General features: G+C 40.7%; 1 protein-coding gene across 4 annotated transcripts in view; it reads left to right on the forward strand.

The window, feature by feature from the left end:
- Positions 1–18432, forward strand: part of IGSF5 (immunoglobulin superfamily member 5) — a 43702-nt gene extending 25270 nt beyond the window's left edge. For 3 of the 4 annotated variants that reach the window (XM_077342737.1, XM_077342739.1, XM_077342738.1), the window contains exons 7-9: positions 6062–6177; positions 6463–6530; positions 11646–16553. In XM_077342737.1, the coding sequence (XP_077198852.1) occupies positions 6062–6177; positions 6463–6530; positions 11646–12089 (628 nt within the window). In that variant the 3' untranslated portion in view covers positions 12090–16553. Of the gene's footprint in view, positions 1–6061; positions 6178–6462; positions 6531–11645; positions 16554–17763 lie in introns of those variants that run through there. The other variant, XM_077342740.1, reaches the window with a different exon arrangement.
- Positions 18433–18989: the final 557 nt, after the last annotated feature.

Genomic DNA, 18989 nt, shown 5'->3' on the forward strand with positions numbered 1-18989 from the left:
GGGTGTTGAACCCCTTGTTAGTTATTTATATCAATGTCTGATCATGCTTGTGGAAAATATGAATGTTCACATTGATCAATGCGACTTGTACACTTGCATTGTAAAGTTCATGTCAAAGAAAACTATGTTAAGCCATGTGAAAAACGCTTTCAGAGACTGTTTCCCCATGATCAATTAGGCTCTGATGTCCATTTGTTTGTGTCTGTGTTTCATCCCTCATTCTGCAGAGAATTGGACCCCTTCAGGGGCGGTCCCAGGGCTGTCCCGACTTGCCCCCTTTTTGACGTGAGATCCAACAGATGTAGGTTGGGGCTGGGTCATGCAGAAGTGGAAAAACTTGGGCCATCCCCTGTTGGCATTCCCAGCCATTGGTCCCCACCCCCCTCATCATCACTTCCAATATCTACCCTTGCAATTCTAATATAATGAAATAGCAACCCCCCTCTGGCCCCATGTTTGGTTGGCAACATTTCTTTTTCTCTTTTTTATTTAGGATTCAATTTCATACCTGGTTTTAGTGAGACTCCACCTCTTTCAAAGCAGATGCTGATGTAGCTACTGTACCACAAGCAGAGCCTTGTGACACATCTGTTACAACCAGGCATAGGCCTGAATTACACACTAGAAAAGTTGAAGTAAGATGACACAGCATGCCTGGACATCGGGGAGCACTGCATGGCTCTAGATATCTATGTATGTTATGTTCTTAATAAATGAGATACCTCTCTTTGACCATTTATGCACTGGAGGTTTCATGTCCGGCTGCAGGCTGCAGTTTTAGTCGTGGCAGATTGCCCCACCTCTTCCTGCACTCACACAGGGAAGCATTTGGCCTGGCACACCTCATTCTCCCCTGATTTGTGCTCCTGCATGGGAGCTGGGGCAGTTAAGTTCCCAGTGCGTAAACAGTCTGAGTCTAACCTGAAAACTCCTCTCTTGGCTATTCCACATTCTCAGTTTACTAGCTGTTAAGCTCCTGTTTCTTCAGGTTCACTCCTGCTCCGTTCTGCACATGTTTTGTTCCCTCTAGTGGTGGATTTGATATCAAACAGATTAATTTAAACATACCTTCCTGCAGATTTAAATTAGAGGGAACAGGACATTCCGTTTATCCTCCCATTTCTGCCTCCTCCTGTAATAGGGGCCACCAGTGGGGATGGGAAACTCCTGGAGATTTGGGAATGGAGCCTGGGGAGGACAGGGATCTCAGTGGGATACAATGCTACAAAGTCCACCATGCAAAGCATCCATTTTGTAGTCTGGAGCTGAGCTTTAATTTCAGGAGATCCCCAGATCTGAAAGTAAGCAATAACACCTTTATTGAAGTTTCAAAAGTAACACATCCTTCAAATAACTGTAGCTGCCTTGGACAAAGTGCTGAGACTAAAAAGCAAACTGTGGAAGGTAATCAGCCAAATTAGGGACTGAGCTCCAACACCTTATGGCAAGTTGAAGAGGCCAGTAGCTATACCTCCTGTCCCCTAATCTCTCCAGCTCCAGATTGCTACCCTCATCTACTCACTTCAGCTTCCCTTCCCTCTTCTGCTTGCTCACTCTGGCTTCCTGCACATTTTCTACCTGCACATTTGCCTCCCCACCACCTATCCATCACCTCTCTCCCCTCCCCACACACATAGCTGCCTCTGCCCCCTCCCCATGTAACAGCTCCCCTCCCACTTTGTGCCTGCACGCCTCTCCAAGCCTGTTGGCAAAAGGAGGGGGAAAGAAGGTAGGGGGGGGGGGGGAGCAGTAAGCTCTGAACAGCTCTTGCCACCGTGTTTGTGTGTGTGTATGTGTGTGTGTGTGTGTGTGTAACCTAGCAGTTTGGTTTTTTACACATGCACAGATGTCTCGTTTAGCTTTATGATGACAGTAGCCCCAAATCAGTTGTTGTTTTTTAAAGAAAAGATTTTTTCTGAAAACCTGGGATTTACCCCTGGTTTGCAGAACTCTATATCATAACTATGGCTAGACCTGTTGTATGTATTTGTCTACCTGCACAGGAGCCAGCCCTTGGCTATTAGGCAGAAAAATTAAATACGGTACTCCCAAAGATGATGGTTGTGATAAAGGCTGTGATAAGTGCTGAGTCTTTGTCAGCCACTCAGAATGGGAATCTGGGGGAAATAATTGCTAATCAGAGGTAACACATTTTAGAGACAGTAGTTTTCCATAGCCCTAGGTAAGTTAAATCTCCGCAACAGAGAAAAGAAGTAAATGCTCCAGATATGAAGCCTGTTTTCATACACCACATCACCCAAAAGCCTACCTGTTGAACAGGAATATGAGTAGCCTCCATGATGCCACTGGGGTTGCATGCTTTGAGTGTATTCCCTACTTTTGCACAGGACTTCTGCAAGGACTTGTTTTGACGAAGGCTTTCTTCTGTAGCAGTGGCCTTAATGTTTAGTTTTTGCACATATACCACAGGAGGTCACTGTGCACCAGAGGAGCTCTCTCCGTTGAGTTACAGTAAAGGCTTTGACTGCGAAACCAGTTCCCTAGGATCTTGGAATTTCTGTTGCTCAGAAAGGGAATGGAAACAGGTTGACACAAATTAATTGAGATGGACAGGCAGGAAAGTTAGGTGGCATATACTGCTTTTCTAAAAATTATTTGAAAGCAGCTGTTATTTAAAAAAATGCTTGGTAATAATTGCACCTACCTTTAAATTAGTCTTAAACAATTGAAACCAAAGATATCAACTAATTTTATTTTTATTTATTTTAGGGCCCCTTTATCAATATAAAGACCCTGTTAGTCAGTACTGAAATGTTTAAAACAACCTGTTTGTTTCAGTGATTGCAAGGTTTATTGTTACCTTTGTGGAACATGAGCAGTAGTCACTGATGCTTTGAAAGCCATCTGTTAGCAAAAGGAGAAAGAGGAAAATGAATCCCAAACAAAGCCCTGTTTGTTTGCTCTCTGTGTCCTATTTGTCTTAGCTTGGCTGTTGCTTTGAAATATGGTTGCTTTTAAATGTTGTTTTCCATATTCCCTTGTGCTCTACTTCATTTATGGAGGTGAGGTCCATCAATGCATGGAACAGGATAATAAATAGATAAATAAATAAATGTCACCAGCATAAATTTTTCCAGTTTCTGTCAAATTTCTTTATGAATACGGACTAGTTCTTATTGAAAGAAAAGACGTTCTTTAAAATGAGCTCCATGATGCCTTTGGGCCATTGTCTTTTTCAGTACTGATCTGACTAACTTCTAAGGTACATCTTCAGATCTTAAACTGCTCTAATCTCTACATACCTTTTAAAACTTACACAGTCATAGCACATATAGGGAATAAAAAAATGGAGCAAAAGGTAATGCAGTTGCCTGAGGATATGTCAATGACCTAGAGACGCCAGCCTACAGATGGGACCCGGGGATCCACTGGAATTACAACTCTACAGAGATCAGTTCTCCTGGAGAAAATGGATGCTTTGGAGTATGAACTGTGTGGCATTGAGGCCTGTGTCCTGCCTAAGCTCCATGGCCAAACCCGCAGGAGTTTCCCAAGTTGGATCTGGAACCCTACCCTTTCATCTTGTGCTGGTAGCCTGGGGAGACCTGGCACCCTAAAATGACCAAACATTGAAAGAGAAAAGGCATTAAAGTGTCACAAGCATCACAAAGTGCATTGGCCTGTGAACCATACTTTAAATGCTACTGAATTTGCTCTGGCCACTTGATATCTTAATTTCTCTTTTTTATTTAAATGTTCATAACCAAAAGACTTTTTTGGATTTTAAAAATGTCAAACAAGATATAATATAACCACCAGAATGGGTTCTGGATAAATACTATAATTCTGTTCTCTGTTTTCAATTTTCATCTTCTTCAGTGGTATTATCTATAAAATAATATTATATAATATATTAGTATTGATGCATACATTGTTCTGTCATTTTAAATTGACCAGATTTTAACATTGGTAAAGTGGGACACCATTGGCCGGGGGGGGGAGGGGTTCTTGATTAAAAATTTGGTCTATATGGTACAACAAAAAGTTTCATAGAACGCATAGAACGCAAAAATAGTATTGTAATACATATTTTTTTAATTTCAACATAAGTAAAATTTGCCAGGTGTCCCCAGATGTCCCTCCAAAAGTGGGACAATCTGGTCACCTTATTTTAAATAAACATAAGAACTTCCACCTACTTCAAAAACTTGGGGTTTTCAATACCGTGAGTTGTTTGAGAACCTTCTTGAGCTTTGGAGCCGTTATAAGGAAAGTTGTTTTTTTTTTAATAGGCCTGATTGTAAAACAACCATGTGTAGGCTGTAAACTTTGTTAATGGTTGTAAACCATACTTTTATGGTTATTCTTTTAGAAACACTTGAAAAAATAGAGACACAAGTTTTTGAAGTAGGTGGAAATTCTGACGTCTATTTAAAATGACAGAACAATGCATGCATTAATACTAATATAATATTTATAGATAATACCACTGAAAAGATGAAAATTGAAAACAGGTAATAGAATTATATTATTTATCCAGAACCTGTTTTCATGGTTATATTATATTTTGTTTGACATTTTTAAAATCCAAAAAAGTCTTTTGGTTTTGAACATTTAAATAAAAAAGAGAATTTAGGATAGCCAAGTGCTTGGAATTTTCTTCTTGGTTTTTGGACTAGTCATCGGATCAGCCTTCTCAGCACTGAATTTGCTCTGGCAGGTGATTTACAGAATGAGGCTTTAAAATACCGTAAACCTTGGTACTTCAGCTTAAAAATTTTGTGGTTTAGGTGGTTCCCTACCTTAAAAGCTTTGGTTCCTGCTAAAAATACTGACATATTACTTTTACAAGCTGATAGAGCAAAAATTGCTTAAACTGGAGCCTTCTGTGAAACTAATAAGTGACTATACCACCAAAGTGACTGTATAGGGCCTTTTCTGCACTCACCCCCCCCCCCTTCTCAATCCTGCAGAATTCTAATAGATTTGAAGCTGGATCTTCCAATAGATATGCAGCCTTCCTTTTTCCTGACTTGAAAGAGGTCCCACTAAGCCTTCTGCACTGTATTTTGTTCCAACTGCTGGTCTCCTATCTTCTTCCCACTTGATTGTGTGTGTGTATGTGGGGGGGGGGGCATTGGTCATGTGAAGCTCCAGCCGCCACTGAAGAAACACAAGGCTAGATGGGGTGCTTTATTTCCTGCCTTTTGTCTCCCAACTCAGCCAGAGCAAGCTGGGGGGGGGGGGGAGGCAAGTGGAGCATGGGGCTGCTATTTTAATTTTTCCTCTGCCTGCGCAATGCAGGGGGGGGGGGAGAAATTCCAAAAGGCATATCTCTATTCATAGAGGAGTGGGCTTTTGGAGCTCAGTTACTTAAAAACAATCTGAAAAATAAGGGCAAAAATTAAACTTGTGAAGGAATGGCAACCAGGAACTCCAGTTTTCTTGTAGTCTTTGAATTGTCAGCCTGACCAATCAGTGAAAGACTACTGTGATACATCAGTGTTGGAGGTGTGGAGAAGGGGAAGGAAGTTAATCAGGGAAAACACTGACATCTACACTTGTAATACTGGGGCTTTCAGAGCCATTTTCTCAGATGTAACTAGTTACATTCTGGATATCAAAAGGTAGTGTCAGCATGGACTCAAGCATGGATGTTGCAGAGGGAAAATTTAAAGTGCCCAAAATCAAAATGGAAATAGAATAAAGTGCAGAGGGGAGGAGTTTATTCGGGCTTGGAGAGGATAAAAACCGCAGTGCAGACTCAACCTAGGAGTCATGGACTTGGGCTGCAATGCTAAAAGCACATTCCTGGGAGTAATTGCCATTGAATAAATTGGTATGTCCTTCAGAATAGACCTGCTTAGGAGTGCACCCTCAGTCTATGGTTAGAGGGAGTGACTGTGATTCATTTCTGTCCACAAAGGACACTCCCTAGTATCACTAGCTGTATAAAACAGACACCCCTTCTGCTGAGCAGTGACAGAAGTGAGCCTTATTACAATGCCTGGATGCCAAAGGTTAAAGGTAGGGATTCTCTGTTTGCACAGTTATTTCTCAAATAACATGCATTCAAATATAAGTAACTTTTATTTCCTAGAAACGTTTCAGGGAAAAAGAATGCCACTGATCAAAATTTGGAAACAAGGCATGATAGTGGAAATGAAAATTATGGATATAACCCAGAAGAACAGGAATGTACAAAGCAAGTACAAAGTGAGTAAACATGTATATATATTAAAACAAACAACAACAATAAAAGAAACCAATATACATAGATACCTTCATGCAGATTTTGAATTCCAGATGAGCTTTCAGAATGAAGGAACTTTATATTGATTTGTAAAGTTTGATTGAAAGAAAAAAAGAGAATTGACTGGTTTGGAGGATGCTTTCAGAAAAAAGGCTTCTAAAAATACCAGGCACACAAAATTATGATGATTAAATGATTTATAGTTCCTGCCATTCAGAACAGTGTGTATGTATTATTTTCTGTTGCAGGACATCCTCCTTTCTCTCCAGTTGATTCTGGTCTGGAACAAGATTTAGAAGTGGGCTCTGCATCAGAGGTAATTGGAAGCAATCTTATCGATATTTATGACATACTTTTCATAAATGTACAAAAGATTTCAATCATAGCTTTAGAAAGGGATTGAGAAATGTAAACTTGTTCATGCAAGCTTTTGTCCTTAACTATCTGTATCTTGCATGATAATCTTTTTAGAATGCCCTGAAAACAGAACTACATTTTGTAAATTAAACTGTATTTTAATATCAAAAACTTGAACAAAGAAGTAAATTATTGCAAAATAATGTCATGGAAAGGTGGACATTGCAAGGCAGATGCATGAAGTAGCCTGAGCCTCCGAATGTTACTTTTGGAAACAAATTGAAAAAAGTCATGGGATGGTAGTAATTTTGATAAAAGGCAGTGTAGCAGCCCAAAATGTTGGATAGGTGGGGAAGGGTCTGACTATAGCTGAGGGAAGTCACCATAGTGTAATGAAAAACAGGTGACACTATATTCCTAATACACAATAGTTTTATTAATTATACTAGCAATAAAGCCCATTGCAACCAGGAATACAATGGGTGCTAGGACCCAGGGGACACTGGCAGATCTCTCTCTTGCAGCAGGAGCCATAGGAGGTAATCAGGGCTGGTTCTAGCAGGGAATCAAGGCTCGTTTGCAGTTTGGGGTTCGTTTGCAGTTTGTCTCTGTCTCTCTCCCTCACAGCAGGAGCTATAGCAGATAATCAAGGCTCCTTTGCAGTTTGGCAGGACTTTTTGTCTCTGTGTCTCTCTCTCAGGCGTCTGAGAGCAAAGTGGCTAGCATCCAGGGAAGGAGGGTAGTAGCTGTAGGGGCAGGCCTGGCCGCACCCTGATTGGCCGTATTCCAACTCGGATACCCTGGACTCATTCCACCCCCCAGGCTGTTTCACAAATATTAGGAGGAACAATGGATAAGGATAAGTAATTATATTGCATTATAAAAACGTACTGCCAAATAGTACTGTTTTAAGCATGGTATTCTTAATTTAAGTTTACTTACAAATGATTGCCACTTAGCTGAACAGGAGATACAATTGAGCATGTGTGTTTTATTTCGTATGCTACATACATAAAAATTGAAACCTTACCTCACAACACCAACAAACAGAAAAGTCAGCTTCCCCCTCCCTCCCACCCCACCTTCCAATATAAAATGAACAGAAATGCTCTGTTTTATAGTCCAGAACCTTATCTAAGGGTCTGTGGTTCAATAATTGGTTTCAATAAGAGTTGCATACAAAGTAATTTCACTTGTCTTCTTTCACTCTTACACACAACACTTGTCCCTTCACCTCCAGTTCCCTCCTCTTTTTCTTCTTTTTATCCTTTAGCTGGTGGTTGGTAGAGCAGAATGTCCTCTTGGCCAATACACTGCTGTAGATGCCGCTGGACTCTTTGTCTTGTTTATAATATGTTTCCACTCCTGATGATCGATGGCAGTAGTTTTGGCCATATGGAAGGTCAACTGCTGGTTTCTAAGGTCTTCCTTGATCTGTTTGAGCCATGTTTTCTTTGGTGCCAGTCGTTGGATCTTCCATTCAGTTGGTCATTCTCACCAGAGGAGTTTATGAGCTGCTGGTGTTTATTCGGCAGGCATGGCCAAACCACTGCAGTCTGTGCTTTTGGATTTGTTCTTGGTTGTCACATTTTGTCCGAATTGTTTCGTTGTGATTATGATCACATAGAGAGACACAGAGAGACAATATTTGGTTCCTGGGGTTTCAGGTCTCAGAATTTAAGCAGTTGGAAACCATTCTATATACTGTCGTCATTTGAAGGTATCAGTGAGTCTCCATCATATGGTATAGTGAATAGAACAACAGTGCTCAGTGAACTGATCTTGTGGCTCACCAGACCCCATTTTTCTTCCTTCGGTTCTCATGAACAAATGAGTCTTCTGATATTACTTACTCATTCAGGGTAACACAGAGGTTAGTGATGGTGGCTCTTAGAACAGAAATCTTTTTTAGTTTGTTTGAATTAGAGCTGACAACAATTAGTGTTGAAATAACAGATCAAAGTCACAGCAACTGCAGGCTGCCTCTTGATTGAAAGAGTCAAGCAACTGTAGGAACAATAAAGCATCAGAAAGAGTGAAGCCGATCAGGTTCATAATGACCTAGTCTGTAAGGTCAGGTACTTTCACCAGAGGAGGGTGTAAGTTACCAAGAAGTGCTATCTTGGCAACTCTGTAGTTCATCAACAAATAAATCAAGCTTTAAAAGCATACAGTTTTCCTGCAGGTGTGTTCATGACCTCAGGTTTACCCTGACTCCAATTACTGGGCCAGGAATAAATCATATATGATGGTTTTACCTAGTCATAACCACCATGGCAGTTGGTACATTATATTTACATACCTGCCTTTCTCCTAGGCATCCCAGAACTTATGAAAAGAAAAGCTGTATCCTATTATACTTCCTAATGTTTTGAAATTTTGGAAAAATTCTGTTTAACTGCAATTATTGACTAGTGGGGGAGAGAGGGAGGCACATCAGTTGCCTGTGATGTCTGGAGGGTCAAAGCAAACTTCTGTTTTCATGTTTAGGTGTTGGCTTGTCTATACATGTAAAGTTGCCTCCAGGCACTCAAGCAAAGGTCTTTTACAATGATTACAACTAGAGATGCCAGGAATTGAAACTGGGAGCTTACACATGCAAAACAGAATTACTAGCACAGAGTCACAGCCCTTTCTGCTGCACTGCACTGGTTCCTTCATGTAAAGCCTAAAGCACAGTTTTGTTTTGTTTAAGATCTGTTTGGTTTCTTTGTTTCCTTTCCAACTTCTGTGACATTTTTGGAGCCTTTTAAAACCTAATCATCTTCAGTTTGGTCAAATGGACCTAGTTTGCTGATCAAGAGGGAGGGAGTATTTACACTGTGTCCAACACATTCTCATTCTGTTTCCCACCTGGATAACCTCAATGCATTCTGGGTGAAGCAGCATACAGTGCAATGGGATCGACTCTTTCCTTGTCCATCTTGGAGCAACACTTTGAAAATGATCTTCTGAGTCTGAAAAGTGGCCACCACGAAAAGAAATGTATCAATCAGGGGTCTTCAACCCCCGGTCCGCAGCCCGGTACCAGGCCACTAAGGCCATGGTACCGGGCCGCCAGCGGCCGCGCCTGCCTTCCCCCCCCCGCAGCGAGAGGGGGGGAAGAGGCAGGCACGACTGCTGGCATGCCAGCGACGCAAACGCGCCCGCACGGAGCTGCCGTGCATGCGTGTTTGTGCCCCCTCCTGGCGAAAACGCGCATGTGCGGCTGTTCTGCACATGCGCGTTAGCGCCACCTAGTGGCAAAAACGTGCACGTGTGGCAACTGCGCGTGCGCATTTACGTGCAGCTGCTGTGGTCGGGCCGCCGGCTCTCTCCCACTCTCAGAGGCGGTCCCCGACTACAAGAAGGTTGGGGACCGCTAACTTATACAATAACATGTGTACTAGAGTAGATTTTTTTTGGCATTTCCTTGGATATTACAAAAAAATATTCTCTTCCAAGCAACTGATGTTATGGACTATGAAGGCCTCTCTCAATATAGCTTCTGATCTATACTTACGTTAATGCCAAGTGCTGAACACTGGCTTCAGATTCAGATATGAGTCCAACAAATTTAATATTTGTCAGTTGCTGCCAATAAATTATATGGTCAATTACTTTTCTCAAACAGCTGAAGTAAGTGGATGGGGGTAACAATCTGGAGCTGGAGAGATGAGGAGATAAGGGGGTATAGTGTCTTGGCCTCTTCATCTTGCCAGAAGGGATGGTATTGGAGCTCAATCCCTAATTAGGCTGATTATCTTCCACACTTTGCTTCTTAGTCTCAGCATTTTGTCTCAAAGGCAGCTGCAGTTGGAAAATAGAGCGGCAACAGGAAAGTAGAGTGTTTTCATACTGCTGTCCACAGTAGTATTACATCAAGTCACCTTAGAGAGCAACTGGAATCTGCATAGCTCTGCTGCAAGCACAGAAGGTTTTCCTGATATAGATAACATTGTGCGTATACACAGATACCTTCTATATTGCCATGGTAGCATTCTAAAATCAGTGATGGAGACATCTATGTATGCTTGATGCTGCCTGCAAAGTTAAGGAAGGCTGAAATAGATTCCTGAGTCAAACAAAACCCATGGCTGAGTCAAACATTTTGCCCATCAGTACTAAAAAGAAGATTATCTTATACAAATAAAACTTCCTAGAACATCAAGGATATACTTAAACAATGCAATGCCCTGATATAGGCCTCATGTGACGAAATAAGGAATTCTACTTAAGCAACCCTACTTCATGCATGGTTTTCTTAGTGGACATGTTTATTTACTCATGTTTCTGAATGCTACAAAACACTATTTACTGAAATCCTTCCTACACCATGTCAGAGCCATAAGGCTGTTAAAGAATTGGTACATCTCCTGAAACCTATCTCCTGAAATACACAGGAATGAAGACCCCATCCAACACAGTTTAATGCTGTTTGATTACAAGATTAGGCAAAGAGGGGGGTCAGACTTCCCTAGAATGATTGACATGGAATTAAGAATTCATTACTCTTGTCTTCTGCCTGAATGCTTCTCCTCCTAAGATGAAACAGAAGAAGAATTGAAGAGGTTTCAGTCCGCTTGTGAAATAACACACTGAACAGTGGATCTACTTACTTTCTTGTCCATAGAGGATAGAATAATGAATTTACCCCAACAGGAAAGAGGAAATGGTGCTGAAGCTTCAGACTTAATTGGAGTTCAGCACTCAATATGAAGACTATATTTATCTAAAGGCAATCTGAAATTGTATATCTGCTGAATGTAATTGCCATGTGAATGAAAGTGCCAGCAACTTTAACTATGGAAAACAAACATTTTGTCTAACCATGGTGAGTAGTAGCAAGTGCTAAACTGTGTGCAGAAAACACCAAGATACCACGGCATTGTCGTGAGATTTGGAAATGACTCAGAATTCCCAGAACCACAGCTATGCTTAAAATGATCTTAACTCTAGTGTTCTCTCATGTATGGGTCTTTAATGTAGACTAGAAATATTGGATTTCTACACCAGACCATGCATCCTATATGCTTGTTATACTTTGCTTCCTTTTCTTGCACAGATCTCATCATGTTTTTCTTATTCATCACAGTCTCTTCAGGGCATCTCCCCTGTGCCACCTTTATATCGTTTTAATCAGCACTCCAAAAAGCCCACAGTACATCAATCCAGGGAGAGCCCTCAAAAGCAATCCAGAGTCATTTCTTCAAAGATTCAGAAACCCACAGTTCATTTGCAATACAGGAAGAAGATTAATCCCAAAGCCAAACAATCCACGGGCCAATATTACTACACCAGAAAGGTGTCCTTCCAAAGGAAGTCAGCTCACCAGCTTCAGCAGTCTGAGACCCAAGACCACCAGCCACATGCCCAGCATGACAGGAAGCAGCATAAGTCTCCCAAAATACAACACAAGAAGAGTCAACACCCCAAATCTTGGCCTCAGCTGCAACACAACAAAGTGGACGTATCCAAGGGAAAGCAATTACATCCCAGCACTAAGACTAAAGCAACTCGAGTTCGCTTTCTTCTATAAAGGAAATCAAAAGAAACAAAATATAAATGTGAAGTCCCAGCTGATTGTATAGAAACACAGTAAATCTGAGGCTTCCACTTTGGAGACTCCCTCTATGTAATGACAATGGCTGACCTTCTGTAACTGGAAACACATTTATTTTTAAACCTCTTTTCTTTATACAAATAAAGACAAGGTCTCAGGGACAGGGTCACAGGCCAACACAGGTCCTCTGGCCAACACTATACCTCTCTGCGATCCTACACCTGTGATAGTTGACTGTAGATTGGGGAAGGATTGAGGATTATGCTGCCATTTTATGGCTTTTTATGGCATTGGAGATTTATGACTGTTTTAATGGGGTTTTAATTTGTTTTTCGTGTAACCCAATACAAGTCTACGGAGAGTGGTGGGATATAAGTCAAAATAAATAAATATTTTCTATTTATTCTGTTTCTGCCATGGATAAATTAAATTTGACTCTTGATTTTTCTGCTGGTCAGCTGTCTTACAGCCCTTCGTAAAGCTTACTTTGCTATATGACAAATTATGTGATCTTTATAGATAATATCCAGCACCACTAAATGATCCAATGTACGTGTAGTGTTATTTTCTGATGAGCTATGTGTGTATAGCACAAACAGATCCTTAATTTTCATGGCAAATAGCACCGGATGGCGGGAGAGTTGCTGTTGTCTGGAGAGAACCAGGATTTCATTTTCAGCTTTGGAATTTCAATAATCATCCTGAACCTGGTGGCCAGTTTTGAGCCTCCCAGCTTCTGATGAGTTATGCCTGCCACAAAGAGATGCTCAAACTCATTCTTTTGTTATTATAGATTCATGGTAACAGCAAACTTATTTGTTTTGTTATGATATTTGGTTTGAATGAGGGTCATATGGGGAATCTTTGTCTGAGGACCCATGCTGGCTCTCAGCAGTCCTACTCTATCATCCCCATGATATGCCACCAAATCCTCAGGAAATTATCAACCTGAAAATGGCAGCCCCAACTGCACCTGTGATTATTTTCTTGAACTGTAGCCTCCTTATACTGAAGCACAGACTATTCCTGAAAGGTTGGAGCCACTTTTTTCCTCAGCTGCAGACAGAATGCTATTTCTAGGACATCTGAAACATCATATGCCTTTTGATTATGCACTTACTTTTATCAGGTAGACTGGAGTCTGGTAGCACCTTAGAGACGCACAAGATTTTTAGGGGTATGAGCTTTCTGGAGTCAAACCCCTTTGTCAGATGTGAAGACAGTTTTGACTCTTGAAAGCTCATACCCTGAAAATCTTGTGGGTCTCTATGGTGCTACTGGACTTGAATCTAGCTGTTCTAGAGAAACACAGCTATCTTTTGTTTGTTTTATCAGTAGACCCTTCTGATTTACCATGCAAAACTCTGTGATGCAGAAAAATATAATTTCTACTAAAATTGAATTTTAATTATTTCTGACTTGGCCAACTTCAGTGACTGAAAACTGCATTGTTAGTTGGACAACAGCATTATTATCTTTCAGCCTGGTCAGAATAATGAGAATATTATTTTTTTATGATTATATACTAGAATGCTGGAGTTGATCCAAACTGGAGCTTTATCCTTTTAAATGCTTGAATTTTATGAAAGAAGAAGAATTGGTTCCTATATGCTGCTTTTCTCTACCCGAAGGAGTCTCAAAGCGGTTTACATTTGCCTTCCCTTTCCTATCACCACAACAGACACCCTGTGAGGTAGGTGAAGCTGAGAGAACCCTGATATCACTGCTCAGTTAGAACAGCTTTATCAGTGCCGTGGTGAGCCCAAGGTCACCCAGCTGGCTGCATGTGGGGGAGCGCAGAATCAAATCCGGCATGCCAGATTAGAAGTCCGCACTCTGGCAATAAGGAACAGCATGTTCTGTTCCTGCACTGAATATTCTCTTAAAGAGGCAAGATCTTCTTAGAGTATGGCAATAGCTTCCATGGCATTCTATGAACATTTTCTAAAGTAGAAAAGTCATCTAATTGCACAACAGTGATGACAGGAGATGTAGCAGGGAAGAATTGTGTGCCATGGCTAGAACTGTTACATTGCTTGTAGCTACAAATAGGGCTCTAGGGAATGTCTGAAAACAAAATAAATATTACATTACCATCTAATGAAAAAGGGAGCAGAAACAATGGAAACAATTAAGATTAATCAAAACAATGCTGGTAAAGAACATTGGGCATTAAAATAATAAAGGGAATGGAGTGAAAAAAGTTGTCGATAAAGCATCTGAAGTCAGACAATACATTTGATATATCCAGGAAGCATTGTCTGGATAGTGGCAGTGTGATAACATCACTTCCTGTGTGCAACAGAAGTGATGTCACCACGTCACTGGTGATGTTCCCTAGGCTTTCCTCTTTCTCCTGTTAAGTCTCTCCATTGGCCAACTAATCAGTAGCAGGGAGCAGGGCCTGGTGACCACTCAATGTAGGATACATATACCAATATTTATCCATGTACCGGTCCTGCATTTCATTCATAAAGTGAATGTGCATTATCTCTTTCTTACACGTGTACAGACAGGACATATATGTATTCCCTGCACCATATTTTTCACAGTCAGAGTAGCTCAGTAGTGGAATCGACAGCCTAAAGAAGTGATGGGCTCCCCCTCACTGGCAGTCTTCAAACAGCGGGTGGACAGCTACTTATCTTGGATGATTTAGTCTGATCCTGCATTGAATAGGGGGTTGGGCTAGATAGGCCACCATGATAGTTTAATTCTGTTGACAGAATACCAAAGATAAACCAGCCCTTAAACCAGCACTAAAGAATCAGATAAACAGCTGGGTGGTACCCAGATCAGTTAAATAAACCCTGACAATCCATGTGGTGACAGATGTTGCAGCCAAATTACCCCTAGGGTAGCCTTGGAAACTGCTCAGATCTCATTAGAATTCCAGAAGGGTGGGACCACAAAAGGAGGCTGACCTCAGGATGGGCCATTCCCATCATAAGGCAAGGATACTATGGAATCTCTTGCTCCTCAGATTTAAGGGATCAGGTTCAGGAGAGAGGTGGAGGACAAGGGTGAATGGCCCTAGGGAGGCTATGCAGCATTGACTGCTGGTGGGGAGTCAAGCAGTTTTTTTTTTCACAGTGATTAGAATAAAGACATTTGTTAGCATTTGAAACCAAACCAATGATTTTTCAGATGTTCCAAGAACACCCTGTAGCTTTTCAGTGGTGCTGGCATTCATATACCAGAGCAATATTAGTTACATTTGTTATCTAACATCCCCTTTTATGGCCTTTTAAATAATAGATGTGCACTGGATGCATTATTGAAGACAGTAAATATATGTGGGAGTACCTCAAAGACATAAAAATTGCTGCACACAGTTTTAGAGACCAGTAACACATAGAACACATGTAGATAAGACATCTTATATACAGAGAAAACATACACGCATATATGTATTTCCAACTATACTTTGCAAGTAGCTGATTAATATAATTTATATAAAGAAATCACAGTGATGCGAAACATAGTCTCAGGTATGCTAAACTTCCTAAGGTGATCCTTGGTAATTATGGAAGTTCTGGTTTTAATTAGAACTAAAATGTGAAATGTTTTATTTAGTGGTTTTTCAGGTACAACTAGGCTGCAACAATAAAATGAGAAAAAGGCCCCAGTCTCTGATTAGACTATCCATTGTCTAAACCAAGCTGTGATCCAATAATTAATACATTAATTAACTACATTTGTTCCAGTTTCTTATATAGGTATTAACACTTAAAGAATTTATATCAAGTATTGAGGTGACAACTTTCAAGTGGTGTCTGGACATTTCTCATTTAGAGCTGGACTGCAGGGCCCCTGAGAAAATGGCTGCTTTGGAAAGGGGACTTTGTGGCATTCTATCACATTAAGGTCCCTCCCCTCCAAAATTACAACTTCTCCAGGCTCCATCTCCAGAATCTCCAGAAATTTCCCATCCTAGAGTTGGCAACCCTAATTGTAAAAGTCCAACACACACCCTAAGAAGTGAAGAGCAGATTGACAAAGCCAAACTGGTACCCACAAATAAAAGTTCACAAATAAAATGGTTCTAATGCATCATTGATGATCTACAGTCTATTGTGTAGTGTGGCCTTTTTCACAGCCCAAGGCTTCAAGTCAAATAGCACAAGACATCCCATAAACAGTACAATGGGACTAGGACTACAAAAATTGGAAACAATGAGAGAGAGAGAGAGAGAGAGAGAGAGAGAGAGATGAAACATGTTATGTCAAACAATGTAAAAATGAAATTACAAAAGTAGAAAGCAATGCAATAAGAACGAATGATAGACACACTTCACAATGTGCTTTGCCCCTCTCTCCCATCCTCCATTCACTGCCCCTTCTTGCTTATACATAAAGTGTTTTCTTTGCTTATTGATGCTCTACCTGTGTAAATATGAACCTGTGCTGAAAAAATTAAACTGTTATGAGCAATTATAACTGTTGGTGAATGTTCACAATGCTTATCTTTTATATCTTACACAATGTATATTAGGGATGGGCACGAACTGGTTCACAATCCAAAATTTGGCACAAACTTGAAATTGATGTTCAGGGAAAGTGCCTTCCCTGAACATTTACTGAACTTTTGTCTTGTTTGGCTTGGCTGTTCAGGTCATTTAAACCTAACAACTGGATGGGTCCGCCTGGCAGCTGTTAGGTATAAATGTCTGCAAGCCATTAAACCAGTCAGTTCTACTCTCCCTGCTTCCAAATAGGGGAAGGAAAAACGGACTGGTGAAATGGCCTAACAGTTGACGGGAGCACCCAGCCTGCTGCTATGCTGAAATGGTTGCAAGTCATTTAACTAGTTCATTTCGCTTCCTACTGCTTCCAAGCAGAAGAAAACAAAATGGACATTCCAGGTTTACAGATGATGGGTGCATCTGCCCCACTGTTAAACCTAGGTCTGTTAAGTTTAAATGTGAGCATTAAACCTGTCTGTTTTGCCCCCCCCCCTTCAAAGTGAGGGAAAGTGAAATGGACAGGTTAAATTGCTCCTTTCCCAGGCAGCCCTCCCTTTCTCCCAGCCATGACAAGCCACAACAGGAAAAAGGGGGAATCTGAAGTGGCCAGTTCAGTTTGGAGCATTTCTGGCTCAGTTCAGGAGCTGCTCGAAACTGAACTGGAATCTTCAGGTTCATTCCCATCCCTATCCCTATCCCTATCCTAAGGTGACCGGATTTTAACATTGGTAAAGTGGGACACCATTGACCAGGGGGGTTCTTGATTAAAAATGTGGTCTATATGGAACAACGAAAAGTTTCATAGAACGCATAGAACACAAAAATAGTATTGTAATAAATATTTTTTCATTTCAACATAAATACAATTTGCCAGGTCCCCCCAGAAGTCCCTCCAAAACTGGGACAATCTGGTCACCTTACCCTATCCCTGTCCCTGTCCCTGTCCCTGTCCCTGTCCCTGTCCCTATCCCTAGTGTATATATTTCTGCTTACTGATACTCAGTTTCATGCATCTGACAAAGTGGAATTCAGACCTTATGTTGTCTTTAATCTGCCACAAGATTATTTTTTAAAAATTTAGTCATGAAATTTAACTTTAGTTAAATCAAGTCCTAAATGTTGCTAGTTATGATGAAGGTCATTGAGACATGTTTTATTAAATTCCTAATCTGTCTTGTTTATAGGTCCATTATGGTGGAAATTATGACAGAGCTGCTGCTTACCCAGTCAATCCCCCAAAAATCAGAAATGTGACACATGTATAGTAAAGCCCTTTCACAGGTATTTGAATACCATTTTCCCACAAAGCACTGATCGTTGCCATTTATTTCCTACACTGCTAATGTTTGTGTGGTTAAAGAGCTGTATTTTTCAGTGTTATGACACAAAAATCTGTATCATTTACTGAGGACTACAAAGATTATATAATTAAAATCTGCTGCCTGCTGCCTTTTTTCCACAGACAACTCTAAAAATGCTTATTTTGCCTGATCAAGAATCATACAAATTATAAACACTTTTGTTTCATTTAAACTATTGGTAGATCCAACAACATATGTTATCCAAAATTATTGTCTGACAACTCTTCTTTCAGTTATTGGTAAGGTATATGAAGCTTATTTGATTATAATATTAAAAGAGTGGGTGGAGGTCAGGAATACTATGTGAGGAAAAAGAATGTTTCCATCAGGGATGTTTTGTACAATTATTATATTTTTCTATTGTTATGACTGTATTGCTGTTGTTCAATTTATCATGTTACTTGTACTGGTTTTCTCCAGTTCCATGTAAACCGCCCTGAGCCTCAGGGGAGGCTGGTATATAAATATAATAAATGAATAAATTCTGTGGTTGATCATTGTCTAATCTTAACCCGTCTGATTGAAAAATACACCTCAGTAAATAACTGTCTGTATGTTGCTTTAATGAATTTATGTTCAGAATTTGACAGTATATCTAGAATTAGACTATGGCAGAAACTAAAAGAAACTGCCATAGTCTAATTCTAGATATGCTGTCAAATGGCAGCAGAAACTAAAAAATTCTGGCAGAAGCTAAAAGAAACTAAGAGCCTCTCGTGGCACAGGGTGGTAAGGCAGCCGACATGCTGTCTGACCATGAGGCTGGGAGTTCGATCCCAGCAGCTGGCTCAAAGTTGACTCAGCCTTCCATCCTTCAGAGGTCGGTAAAATGAGTACCCAGTTTGCAGGGCGGTGAATGGTAATGACTGGGGAAGGCACTGGCAAACCACCCCGTATTGAGTCTGCCAAGAAAACGCTAGAGGGCGTCACCCCAAGGCTCAGACATGACTCAGTGCTTGCACAGGGGATACCTTTACCTTTAAAAGAAACTACTATCAATAAATGTTTGCTATGGTTACTGACCAGATTACATCAAGGTACAGAAATTA

The sequence above is a fragment of the Paroedura picta genome, chromosome 6 (genome assembly GCF_049243985.1).
Source record: "Paroedura picta isolate Pp20150507F chromosome 6, Ppicta_v3.0, whole genome shotgun sequence".
Lineage (NCBI taxonomy): Eukaryota > Metazoa > Chordata > Lepidosauria > Squamata > Gekkonidae > Paroedura > Paroedura picta.